Here is a 13,421-nt window from a genome sequence, read left to right on the forward strand (position 1 = left end):
CATCACTCACTCTCCAGGTCGCGCACGCAGACGCCGTGCAGGAGCACAATGTGTTTGTGGGACACCTGTCTCATCATGCTGGCTGTCTCAAAGAATGCCTGGGGAAAGGGCAGAAACACCTCCAGCTGCTGCTCCTGAGCTGCACCCGTGAGCCCAACCCACCCTGAGCAGCAGGAACAGCAGCACAGACAGCCCTGGGTCAGCACACACACAGAACAGCAGCACAGACAGCCCTGGGTCAGGCACACACACAGAACAGCAGCACAGACAGCCCTGGGTCAGGCACACACACAGAACAGCAGCACAGACAGCCCTGGGTCAGGCACACACAGAACAGCAACACTTTAGTTCAATCTTCATCAGGTATCTGAAAACAAACCTAGTTGTTTTCTAAATCAAAATAATACTTAAGGCACTTTAGCTTAATAATTTAACTGTATTAAAATAATTACTGAATTTGTTTTTACAGAGAACTTAGAAAATTGTTATTTAGAAAAATAACAATTAGAAAATTGTTATAATTTTCTAATTCTCTAATTTAAAATTTATCAACTGTTACAGACTCTAAGATAACATACAATGCTTTAATACTTGATAATTATTTAATTTCACGTGTGTTTTCAATTATGTGTATTATCTAATTAATTCCTAATTACTATTAGTTTCTTCTTTATTACACATATTATTTTACTCTGACGTTTCTTTATACTTGTAATTAAAAATGTTAGTAATAACAACTTATGTCATTATCTCACATATCTCTATATAATTTATAAAACAAAATAAATCAATATTTTATTGGCTTATATTAAAGAAAAGACAGACAAAAGAAAAAACTTGCCAAGGAAATGTCCCTGTGGCTGGGGTCCAGGACTTTGAGCAGGACTCGGATCTCTCTCTCGTTCTGATACCCCTCGTTCTCATCATCCTTGAGGCTGAGCATCCCTGAGTAAATCTGGGTCCTGGTGCCTCTCCCCAGGTGTTCTCCCTGAGACACAGCAGGGGTTTGTCAGGCAGGAAGCAACAAGATTTACACAAATATTTACTGGAATCTGCACTTCTTTCTGTCTGATCTGGCTACAGCTGAAATTGTTCCTGTGAGAACCCAATGACTGGAGCTGCTTTTGTTCAGTGAGCTTGGGGCCTCCTGCAGGCTGCCCCAAAGCAGAGGCTGGGCAGAGTCCCAGAGTAAAGCAGGGATTGATTCCAAGGATCTCCTCCATGGACCCACCTTGGGCAGCACCAGAGCCCAGCCAGGGCTGCACCCAAGATGAACCAAAATGGCCCCAAAATGCACGGCCGGGCACGGGCTCTGTCCCTGGGATCAGCTCTGCTCCATTTGCACCTTGCAGTTCATTGTCCCATCCCAGCTTTAGCCCAGGCAGTCCCACCCTGCTTGTTTTTCTCTCTCCAGCCCACGGGGTTTGTGCTCCTGGGCTGAGATTTGGGTCATTTGTCCTTGGTGCCCAGCTGGAGCAGGAATTGTTTTGTCTCCCTGCTCTGTGCACAGAGCTCAGCATCCCTGAATGTGAAGCCCAGACCCACACAGTCTGAAAAGAGAAAAGCCAAACCCTGAGGTATCTGAGCATCCTCCCTATGTGAATCCCTTGGATATTGCACCTCCACATCATCCAACAGGTTCCCTGGGATTGAGCACTCCCAGACTAAACAAAAGAATAAACAACAGCTGGGGCTCTTATTCACAAAGTGCTGCTGAGGTGATCTTTAATGTGTTTCCAAAAGTGAGAGGAAGTAATATTTCACTGCAAGGCTTTGTTTGGGGAAGCAATTTCCTCCAAAATAACATCCTGCCTTGGGATATTTTTGCAGGATGCTGACTGTAAACACCAACCCAAACCCAATCTCTGTCTGCAGTGATACAACTAAAAAACCCCCAATATCTTTTTATTTCACAGAAGCAGCCAAGGGCATGACTTAAGAGCTCTTTTGGCAACATTAAATCTGATTTAAGTGTATTCAAGGCCCTGTGTGTTTGCTGAGGTTCATTCAGGTTCATGAATAAGTAACTACAAACAAGGGGAAATTTGAAAATTTGGGGTGGCTTAAACACAGAATTCTGACTGCTCAGAGCTTTTGAATACTTCACCTTTTTTACTGTAGAATATTATCTCAAACCTCTGTTTCTCTGGTAAGTCAGGCTTTAAAAAATACACCCACAACAAGCCAGCTCTTAAGACTCCCTTTAAAACCCCTGTTTTCCATTAGAAAACTTAAATATCAATTTCATTTCCAGTGAAAGGCATCACTCCTGAGCTCCTCTTTGTCCACACAAAGCCATACAAGCAGCAGGGTTCTGCCAGCAGAGGCCTAAATCCAAACAAACCAATAAAAAATAAATCAAGCTGCAGTTTGCTGAGGGGAGCTGGGAGGGGCAGGGCAGGCAGCTGGGCTGGTTTGGGGTCCCTGCAGGGCTCAGGGACAGCCACACTCGTGGGGATTGTGGATGAGTTAGAGATGGGACCTCTGAGCTGCTTCAGATGATGGGATTTGTTTTTCTTATCTTCTCCACAGGCAGGAAGGGTGAGCTGGGCTCACATCTTCACTGCATGGCTCAGAGGGTCACAAGCCCTCCTGTCACAATCCTTTTAAGGGTTTATTAACCAATAAAACACTGCCCACAAGGATATTTATGCTTTTGACCCAATCCTCAAATATATGGTCTTATGGACTCCTGTGAGCTTTCTTAGCCAATCATGTTATAGCAAACCTGCAATAGCAAACCTGCATTCTAAACTCCTTGTTACACCTGGAACTGCTTTTATTTTCCCTATATCTTAAACTGAACTTTCTTTTATTTAGCCTAACATGTCTCTGCTTTAAAAATACACATTTATTTCAAAAATCCACATTCTCCCTTCTGGCACCTCAGTTTGGGAGCCTTTCCCAAGGTCTCAGGCCAAACCCTGGGTTTGATTCCAAGCTTTAGATGACCCCCAAGGTTCTGGGGCTCCCCCATGGCCCCCAGGCTCCCACCTGCACGATCTCCTCCTTGCGGATGCGGTGGAAGCTCAGCTGCCCCATGGGATACACTGGCTGCCACTCCTGGGCCTTCTTGGTGGCCACCAGCAGGTTGGAGATTTCTGCAAGGCAGGGGCAGAAAATATCCTTAAAGCTTTCCAGAGAAACTGCATTCCCCCCTCCCAGTACCAACATGGATGGAATAGCATTAAAATCCCAAAAAAAGGGAAGGAAAGAGAAACTTGGCCTTGATTTCTGCTCCTCATTTGACAGAGAAATCACTAAAGCACAGTTTCATGTTTATATTTAAATACAGAGTTATTATCAGCCAGATCAGGGTGATTTTGAACAACTGAACAGATTTTTCTGCACAAAGACTGAAATAGAAAATACCTGTGCTGTACATGGGATAAAATGGAATAAAACATCCTCTATCCCCTCATGCAGCAGGGCCATCTCCTCTGCAGCGTGCAAGGGGGAATCTCATTTCCTCTTCATCCCCTTCCAAACTCCCTCTACTCTGGCAAGCACCAACAGTGCTCCCAGGGCACTGGGATTCAGCTGGGGATGGGGAATGGGCAGAAGGAACAGACTCAAAAATCCACTTCCCACTGCTGCAGGGCAGATGCACAAGTTCTGCACATGAATTCTGCCCTCCTGGCATTATTTACTGGGACTGGGATGTGAGTGGGCATCTGGCCTTCCTCCTGCTGTGAGCAGAACCTGGCACTGGGGCTAAATCATCCTCTGGAATTCTGGAGTCACCAGGAATCACCACACCCTGCTTCAGTCCTGCATCCCCTGCACTTCTTTGTGAATATCTGATGAAATATTCAAAAAGAAGGAAAAAAAACCCACCAGGGAAGGGACAGAACAGGGAACATGCACTGAATCCTGCTGCAACCAAAGCCAGGGAGGAGCTGAAGTGGACAGTCAACTCCCTGACCCTTTTTATTTCATTTTATCCCAAATCCAGCCATCAAAATGTAACCAAAATATCAGAAGTGCAGCGTGCCCCTGCTCAAGAGCCTGATCCACGCTCTGGGTGCAGAGTGAGAGCTCAGGGACTCTCCCAAAGCCCCAGAGCAGCAGGTGATTAATGTGGCTCAGTTATTCCCCTGCTCTAACAGGAAACCATTATCAGCTCAGCACAATCACCCCACTGTGCTTCCTCTGTCACACCAAACCCAGTGCAAGGCTCAGAGTTCATAGCAAACAGCTCCAGAGAGGGCTGGCAGCACCCAACAGCTGCCCCATTGTCCCTCAGATGGCACCTCACAGATGATTTCCTGCCACCAGGCTCTTCAGGACATCAGTTTAGGGACCAAAACCCTTCCCTGCTGCCTGGTGCAGATGAGTTATTGAACAGCAGCTCACAGGGAGAGCAAACCAGGAGATCCCAACCCTCTTTTCCCCTCCTCAAACCTGCCCACGGCATCTGACAAAAATCCTCCCCAGAGAAAGAAAAATCTTTACATTTTTTTTAAGAGCTTCACACCAGGATACAGCACTAAAAATACACTGAAGGAGTCTGGAGATTGATCCCTTGCAACAAGAAAACCCTGCAAGGTCAGGCTACCTCTGGGTCTGGGCTGGCAGCACCTCTTGAGGGTGAAGCTGATGTTGTCTGTGCGCAGGATCTGCCCCTTCAGGTGGTCCATGAGGTCTTTCAGGGATGCAAAGGATTTGTTGGAGCCATGGAGGAAGTACCCCCCCTTCTTCACCTCGATCTGGAAGTTCTTGTAGGGGCCTGAGTTATTCATCACCTGGGGGTGGAGGGAAAAGAAAGGAAATAGGATCACTGGAGTGAAGGGATTGTTTGTAAAGCCATCAAAGCTTCCCAAAACTTTGGCATCACTGCAGCTCATCCCCTGCTCCTAAGTCAAGGTCCTCTAATCAAACTGCAAGAGCAGAAAAAACCCTAAAATTCCTGGAATTTTCACTCCCAGGAAGGCTCAAAAAAGGAGCAACAACATAAAGATGCAATCAAAGCTCAAATTACAGCTTTTCTTTTCGTTTGTCTGCAGAGCCTGAGGTTATGCAGAAGTGTTGCCTCTTCTGGAGAAATTTTCTCTTTGTTTGGTCAAGAACTGCAGAATCTGGAGCAGGGTTTCAAAATCTCAATTTAAAAATAGCAAAACTCCCTCTCCCCCCCCCCAGACTGCTCAACGAGATTTCAGCTGGTGTTGAGATCCTCCAGTTTCGCTGGGGAAGGGCTGAACTCCTGAACTTCCCCATCCCAGGAGCTCTCAGGATCTCCCCTCTGCAGCTTTGGGTCACCTCCCCCTTCCCCCTTGTCCAAGACAAAATTCCTTTCTTGTTTTACTGTTAAAACAGAGAGCTGATCATCTTTTTTAAAAAAAAAATCTACAGGAGATATACCCAGTATCAAATATCCCTTCCTGACTCACCACTGATTGCATGACCATTTTTTGCTAAGAGAAGGATTTATTTTGTTATTATTTATTATTTGTTATCTATTATTTACTTCTTCATTTATTATGTATTATTTAATTTATTATTTATTATTATTCTTGTGTGAACACTTTAAATATCCTCCCAAACCACCAAGCCAGCTGCAGGCTTCCAGCTGAGGCTGGTGTGGGAATAAAATCCATGAAAGGAATTAAATCCATGCCCAGAAAGGCTCCAGGGAAGCTGAACCATGCTCAAGGCAAGGTGAAGTGACAAATTCTCCATGTCAGGAGTTTAAAATTCTCTATTTTTATCATGTCCCTGCACAGTCTGACTGGGAGGAATGGAGCTGCTCTGGATTTAATTAATCCCATTTGGAGAGAAGGCACAAAGGGCTGGGAGGAAAAGCCAATTCCCTGCCCAGAGCTCAGGGTGGGTGCCCTGAGGACAATCCCCATCCCCAGGGAGGAGATTCCTGCTGGGAGGAGATCCCTGCCTGTACCTCTGAGCCCTCCAGGCAGGTGACAGTCATCAGGATGTGGTTGAAGTTGGTGCAGCTCCACCTCAGCACGTACATGCCCACCTCGTTGCCCTCCTGCCTCAGCTTGTTGATGGCATATTCCGTGCTGGAAGGGAATGGAGAGGGAGAAATACAGCAAAGAGCAGCCAAAATTCTCATTTTGGGGTGGGACAGGAGAGCAAACCTCTGTTTGGGGGGTAACAGCGACCTAGAAATGTTGATTTTGTTATTAAAGTGGGATTTAAGGGTGCATGGCTCACATTGGGCTGCACAGAGCAAGGGAGGAAGGATTTGATAAAGGGAATTCTGCATCCAGCAGTGTGCAGGTGAACTCCTGGATTTCTACAGTTTGTAGCTTAAATAAAGGGAATAAAGTGAATAAAGGGAATAAAGGGAAATAAAGGAAAATAAAGTGAATAAAGTGAATTAAAGGGAATAATAAATAAATAACAATAAAGAGAATAATAATAAAATTTAAAAAAAAACCAAATTAAAATAAATAAAATAATAAATAAGAATCAAAATGTTCTCAATAAAGGGGAAAGCCATAAAGGTTGGAATTCTGCATCCAGCATTGTGCAGGTGAACTCCAGGATTTCTACAGTTTGCAGCTTAAATAAAGGGAATAAAGTGAATAAAGTGAATAAAGGGAAATAAAGGGAAATAAAGGAAAATAAAGGAGAATAAAGGGAATAATAAATAAATAACAATAAAGGGGATGATAATAAAATAAAAATAAATAAAGAAAATTGATAAAATAATAAATAAGAATCAAAATGTTCTCAATAAAGGGGAAAGCCATAAAGGTTGGAATTCTGCATCCAACACTGCGCAGGTGAACTCCTGGATTTCTACAGTTTGCAGCTTAAATAAAGGGAATAAAGGGAATAAAGGGAATAAAGGGAAATAAAGGGAATAATAAATAAATAAAAATAAAGGGAATAATAATAAAATAAAAATAATAAATTAAAATAAAATAATTAATAAGAATCAAAATTTTCCCAATAAAGGGAAAAGCCACAAAAGTGGGTGGAGGGAGGAGAATTCCTTTAGGTGTTTAAAAACCCAAGGCTTTGTTCATCCATCCAAAGACTCCTGGGGTGAGTGTAGAGACACTTCCACTCTCTATCTAAAACATTCCCATGTGTCCATGGAGAAAACTCTCAGAACACTCCTTTAGTGCAGAAACACTGAGTTTATGGATGAGAAAGGAGAGAAACACTCATTTTTTCCTTTAATAAAATGAAATTTTGGTAACCACCACTCACCCAAACCCAAATTTCCTCAGTGGATTCACCATGAGAGGAATTATCAAAAACAAAACCCCAAAATGCAGAAGGGACTGACCAGATGGGCCCAAAATGAAGAAGGGACTGAGCAGATGGGTCCATGAACCCCAAGATGAAGGAGGGACTGAGCAGATGGGCCCAAAACCCCCAAAATGCAGGAAGGACTGACCAGATGGGCCCAAAACCCCCAAAATGCACAGGGACTGACCAGATGGATCCATAAACCCCAAAATGAAGGAGGGACTGACCAGATGGGCCCAAAATGCAGAAGGGACTGAGCAGATGGGCCCATGACCTCAAAATGCAGGAGGGACTGACCAGATGGGCCCATAATGCCAAAATGCAGGAGGGACTGAGCAGATGGATCCATAAACCCCAAAATGCAGGAGGGACTGAGCAGATGGGCCCAAAATGCAGAGGAACTGACCAGATGGGTCCATGAACCCCAAGATGAAGGAGGGAGTGACCAGATGGGCCCAAAACCCCCAAAATGGAGGAAGGACTGACCAGATGGGCCCATAACCCCAAAATGCACAGGGACTGACCAGATGGATCCATAAACCCCAAAATGCAGGAGGGACTGACCAGATGTGTCCATAACCCCAAAATGCAGGAGGGACTGACCAGATGTGTCCATAACCCCAAAATGAAGGAGGGACTGACCAGATGTGTCCATAACCCCAAAATGCACAGGGACTGACCAGATGGGCCCATAACCCCAAAATGCACAGGGACTGACCAGATGGGTCCATAAACCCCAAAATGCAGGAAGGACTGACCAGATGTGCCCATAACCCCAGAATGCAAAAGGGACTGAGCAGATGGATCCATAAACCCCAAAATGCAGGAGGGACTGACCAGATGTGCCCATAACCCCAAAATGCAGGAGGGACTGACCAGATGGGGCCGTGGCAGCCATTCTTGATGTTGTGCTGGATGAGGGGAGGAGCCACGTCCGTGCACAGGTAGTGGTGGGCGTCTGCAGTGAGCCTGAAGTAGCCGTCGACCAGCGAGGTGAAGGACAGCGCCTCGGCGTGCGAGCCCAGCCGCAGCTCCTGCCAGCACAGCCACAGCATCAGCACAGCTCCTCACGCACCATTCAGCTTTAAAACATTTCAAATTTCCTCCCAAAACCTTGGGGATGTGTTGGACCAGCTTATCCCTTGCTCTTATGTGAAGGTTCTTCAACTGAACGGCAACAAAGCAGAAAAAGGCCTAAAAGTCCTGGAATTTTCACTGCCAGGATGAGCAGCAACATAAAGATGCTATCATCCAACAAAAAAAGGGTTTTTTTAAAAAGTTCAAAAATATTTTATTCCATTATCAGTCTCGTTGAAGGGTGATACATAATAGATGCAAAACTCTACACCTTTCTATCAGAATCTATTTCCTGGTTGTACCACCTTATAAATGTTTTTATAAATTAACTTTTGCCACATAATGCTGCTAGTACTTCTAACACCAATCACCAATATTTTTACCTATATTTTACCTATACTTTTACCTATATTCCACACAAATCACCTGTATTTTTAGCCATATTTTACCTATATTTTTACCTATATTTAACACTAATCACCTATGTTTATACCTATATTTTTACCTATACTTTACCTATATTTCACAGCAATCACCTATATTTTGCCTATATTTTAACCTATATTTAACACCAATCACCTATATTTTAACCTATACTTTAACCTATATTTAACACCAATCATATATTTTTACCAACATTTTACCTATACTTTTATCTATATTTCACACCAATCATCTGTATTTTTACCAACATTTTATCTATATTGAACAGAAATCACCTATATTTTACCTATATTTTTACTTATATTTAATACCAATCACCTATATTTTTTCCCCACATTCTCCTGCTACAATGCATTTTTCACAGCTCTAATTCTCTATAATATCTGGTGTTTTTGCAAGGCCATCTTTGGAAACTTATTGAAACTTGTTTCTAGTTCATTCTCTCTCAACAATGCCATCTTTATTCTATGGCATTCCTAATCAGCACACTTTATCTCAGAGTTTGCACACAAATGTACAAAACTGTGGGAGCTTTCTGTCAGGTTTTGAAATCCTTTAAAATCCATTTTCCACGTCTCATCCTCTTTTTTGGTCTGTAAAAACTTTTTGATGGTCTCATTTATCATTGGCTGCACACAGTGAAGTGCACAAGGCACTATTACTGATATTAGTAATAATACACTAAAAATAAATATAAAATATTGGTGTCAGGACACCAGGAATGCTGCAGCATCCCTGGAATATTTGCATTAATGAGGAATATCCATCAGCCACTTCTGGCTACAGGAGGTTGGGATTTAGAGGCCATTCCCTGCCCTCCCTGTCCTGGCTCCGCTGTCACAAATTCTGGAATTCCTCATGGAATTTGTGAGGGAAAATTCTGTGCCAGTGTGGACACAGCTGCATTCACCCACTTTGAGCACCATTTTTGCTGTGCCCAGTGTCAAGTCCAGCACATTTGGTGTTATTTACACTCAAAATGTCCCTTAATTGTCACCTTGTGCCCAACCTCAGCCTGGCTCCCCACGGAAGGGAAAGGATCCAGCACGGAATTAAGTGATCCAGCAGGGAATTAAATGATCCAGAAGGGAATTAAATTATCCAAAAGGGAATTAAGTGATCCAGCAGGGAATTAAGTGATCCACCAGAGAATTAAATGATCCAGCAGGGAATTAATTAAATGATCCAGCAGGAAATTAAATGATCCAGCAGGGAATTAAATTATCCACCTGGGAATTAAATGATCCATCTGGGAATTAAATTATCTACCAGGGAATTAAGTGACCCATCAGGGAATTAAATGATCCAGCAGGGAATTAATTAAATGATCCAGCAGAAATTAAATGATTACCAGGGAATTAAGTGATCCACCAGGGAATTAATCAAATGATCCACTAAGGAATTAATGAAGTGATCCACCAGGGAATTAATTAAATGTTCCAGCAGAAATTAAATGCTCACCAGGGAATTAAGTGACCAACCAGGGAATTAAATGATCCACCAGGGAATTAAATGATCCAGCAGGGAATTAAATTATCCAAAAGGGAATTAAGTGATCCACCTCGGAATTACGTGATCCAGCAGGGAATTAATTAAATGATCCAGCAGGAAATTAAATGATACAGCAGGGAATTAAATGCTCACCAGGGAATTAAGTGACCCACCAGGGAATTAAATGATCTACCAGGGAATTAAATGGTCCACCAGGGAATTAAGTGATCCAGCAGGGAATTAATTAAATGATCCAGCAGGAAATTAAATGATACAGCAGGGAATTAAATGATCCAGCGGGGAATTAAGCGATCCACCAGGGAATTAAATGATCCAGCAGGGAATTAAATGATCTACCAGGGAATTAAATGGTCCACCAGGGAATTAAGTGACCCAGCAGGGAATTAAGTGATCCAGCAGGGAATTAAGTGACCCAGCAGGGAATTAATTAAATTAAATGTGCCAGCAGGGAATGAAGTGACCCAGCAGGGACTGCAGCCCAGGCTCCAGGGACGCTGAGGCAGCCCCAGCTGAGGGGAAGGCACAAAGTCAGTGTGAGGGTTTGAAATGCTCCCTGAGCCCTCCTGGCCATGCCCACCATCCTCTTGTTGTCCTGCTTGTTGATGCTGACTGTGGCCTCCTTGATGACGATGTGGGTGATCTCAGGGAAGTAGGAGAAGCTGTTCCACGTCTCGCGCAGTTTGTGCTTCTCCTCCTCCTTTTTGCCTTTGCCATCGGATTTCTTCTTCTTCTCCTTCTCTGTCTGGACAGGCTGCAAAGGTATTTGGGATAAAAGCTTCAGTTAAAACATGTTTAGCACAGTGGTTTTGCTCTAAAATTAAAATTCATTTTTGCTCTAAAATTCATTTTGCTCTAAAATAAAAATTCATTTTATTTGGGATAAAAGCTTCAGTTAAAACATGCTTAGCACAGTGGTTTTGCTCTAAAATAAAAATTCATTCTAGAATAGCAATATAAAATCTTTATCAGTTAGAATTATAGACAATGATTATTATATAAATTATAAAATTAATCTTAATTATAGAATAATGAAAATAATTATTTGTTAATTAGATTTATATAGTTGTTGTATAAATTATAAAATTAATCTAAATTATAGAATAATAATGTCAAATATATAATATAATGTATTGCAAGACAGTTACTCTAAACCAAAAATTCATTCTAGAACAATAATATAAATTAATTACTTATTAATTAGAATTTTAGAACAGAATTATTGTAAGAATTATAACATTAAACTCCATTATAGAGTATAAAATACAGAATATAATGTACTGTAATACATTTACTCAAAACCAAAAATCCATTCTAGAATAATGATATGAATTATTTATTAATTAGAATTCTAGAATAGAAATATTATAGAAATTATAAAAATAATATAAATCATAGAATAATGTAAATATAATAATATAGACTATTATATATAAAAATATATATATGTAGTCTATAAAAATATAGACTACAATGTACTCTAATACATTTACTCTGTACCAAAAATTCATTCAAGAATAGTAATATTAATTATTTACTAGTTGGAATTATAGAATAATTATATAAATTTTAAAATTAATATGTACAATAACAATATAAAATATAGAACATAATGTATTGTAATACAATTGCTCTAAACCAAAAATTCATTCTAGAATAGTAATACCAATTCACGATTTATTAGTCAAAATTATACAATAAAAGTATTATATAAATTATAAAATTAATGTATAGCATAATATAAAATAATTAATTATAAAATTAATATTAATAATGTAATAATAATATAATATATAGAATATAATGTATCCTAATGCCTAGAATAAATTTATTTAATTCCGGGATGTTTTTCACGGGGTCTTTCATTTTCCTGGTGAAAGGGCTGCCCACAGAGGTTGTCCAGTGCTCAGTCTTGGATAAAAGTCCTGAGCCTGGTCTGGTCTCCAAACTAAGCCTAAGAAGGGGTTGGGCTGGAACTCCCTGATCCTCTTCCAACCTGGACAATCCTGCCATCCTGTAAAAGCCCCTCCAACACAAAGCTGTGCCTGAAGCCCACAGGCACCTCTCAGCAGCTGTCCTGTCCCCACATCCCCCTGAATTCCCACTCCTCAGGGTACTCACACTTGGCTTGAGCCTCCACTGGATGCCGTTGTTCCCCGTCACCATCACTTCGTACTTCTCGTTGTCCCCACAGTTGAATTTATTCATCTCATTCTCAGCAGAGATCAGCAGGAACGAGGTCTCAAAGATCTCTGCCCCATAATACTTGGTCAGGACCTCCATGGTGGATAAATATTTCACCTTCAGGTCCCGGGGGGAGACGCTGTTGTTGCAGATGGTTTTGTTGTTGAACTCCTTGAGGAAATGCTTGAAAACGTTATTGATCCGAATCCTGGTCAGGAAATTCCTCTGCCTGATGGTCCTGTTCAGAGTCTCAGGGATATAATGCTTGTAACTGGGAGGAGAAGCAAGGGATTAAATTAAATTAAATTAAATTAAATTAAATTAAATTAAATTAAATTAAGTTCCTCCTGGAAGAGTAGCAGAGGCAGCAGGGACAGAGGGTGAATCCCAGCTCACCTGATGTCCTTGGGGAGCTCTGGCAGCTTCACATTTTTCTTGATGGCATCGTGGGAGATGGCCAGGACAGCCATCCCCAGACACTCATTCTCTATCTCATGGACCTCCTGGTCGTTTTTGGGGTCTCGGATGGGTGCCAGGCCCTTCACTAGGTCATACTGGCCCTGAACAGAACAAAAAATCCCAAATTACCCAGTTGGTCTTCCCCAGAGTTTGTCCCTGAGCCAGGAATTCATCCCAGGATCCTTGGGCAAGGAGAAGTTGGAAACTCCTCCCCTTCTTTTATACATCAGCCCAGCAAAAATTCATTTTTTTAAAAATGAACTACAGAAATCACCATCCTGGCCCCTTTTAGTACCTTCAATATTTATTTTCTGCTCCACAAAACCAACTTTGTGCCTCTGCTTTATCCGTGCCCTTCCCAACCAAAGCATGTCCTGGATTCATCTCCAAGCCAAGCCCTGCTCTGGGACAGCCTGGAAAGTGTTTGGTTATCAAAGAGCAAAGACATTTCTGTGCCTCATTGCTTTAATGTTTCCCTGGAATTCTCCTTCCTTGTGGTTCCCAGTGTGAAAATCCTGCAGGAA

General features: G+C 42.0%; 1 protein-coding gene across 1 annotated transcript in view; it reads right to left on the minus strand.

Annotated features, from left to right (window-relative positions):
* Window positions 1–13,421, minus strand: part of JAK1 (Janus kinase 1) — a 54,220-nt gene that overhangs the window by 8,979 nt on the left and 31,820 nt on the right. Inside the window, exons 6-14 of the mRNA XM_058030261.1 lie at window positions 12,835–12,998; window positions 12,376–12,709; window positions 10,835–11,008; window positions 8,101–8,258; window positions 5,897–6,020; window positions 4,559–4,745; window positions 2,995–3,101; window positions 842–988; window positions 11–98 (exon numbers count right to left, since the gene is read on the minus strand). Of these exons, the coding sequence (XP_057886244.1) occupies window positions 11–98; window positions 842–988; window positions 2,995–3,101; window positions 4,559–4,745; window positions 5,897–6,020; window positions 8,101–8,258; window positions 10,835–11,008; window positions 12,376–12,709; window positions 12,835–12,998 (1,483 nt within the window). The remainder of the gene's footprint in view (window positions 1–10; window positions 99–841; window positions 989–2,994; window positions 3,102–4,558; window positions 4,746–5,896; window positions 6,021–8,100; window positions 8,259–10,834; window positions 11,009–12,375; window positions 12,710–12,834; window positions 12,999–13,421) is intronic.

The sequence above is a fragment of the Melospiza georgiana genome, chromosome 9, assembly GCF_028018845.1.
Source record: "Melospiza georgiana isolate bMelGeo1 chromosome 9, bMelGeo1.pri, whole genome shotgun sequence".
NCBI lineage: Eukaryota > Metazoa > Chordata > Aves > Passeriformes > Passerellidae > Melospiza > Melospiza georgiana.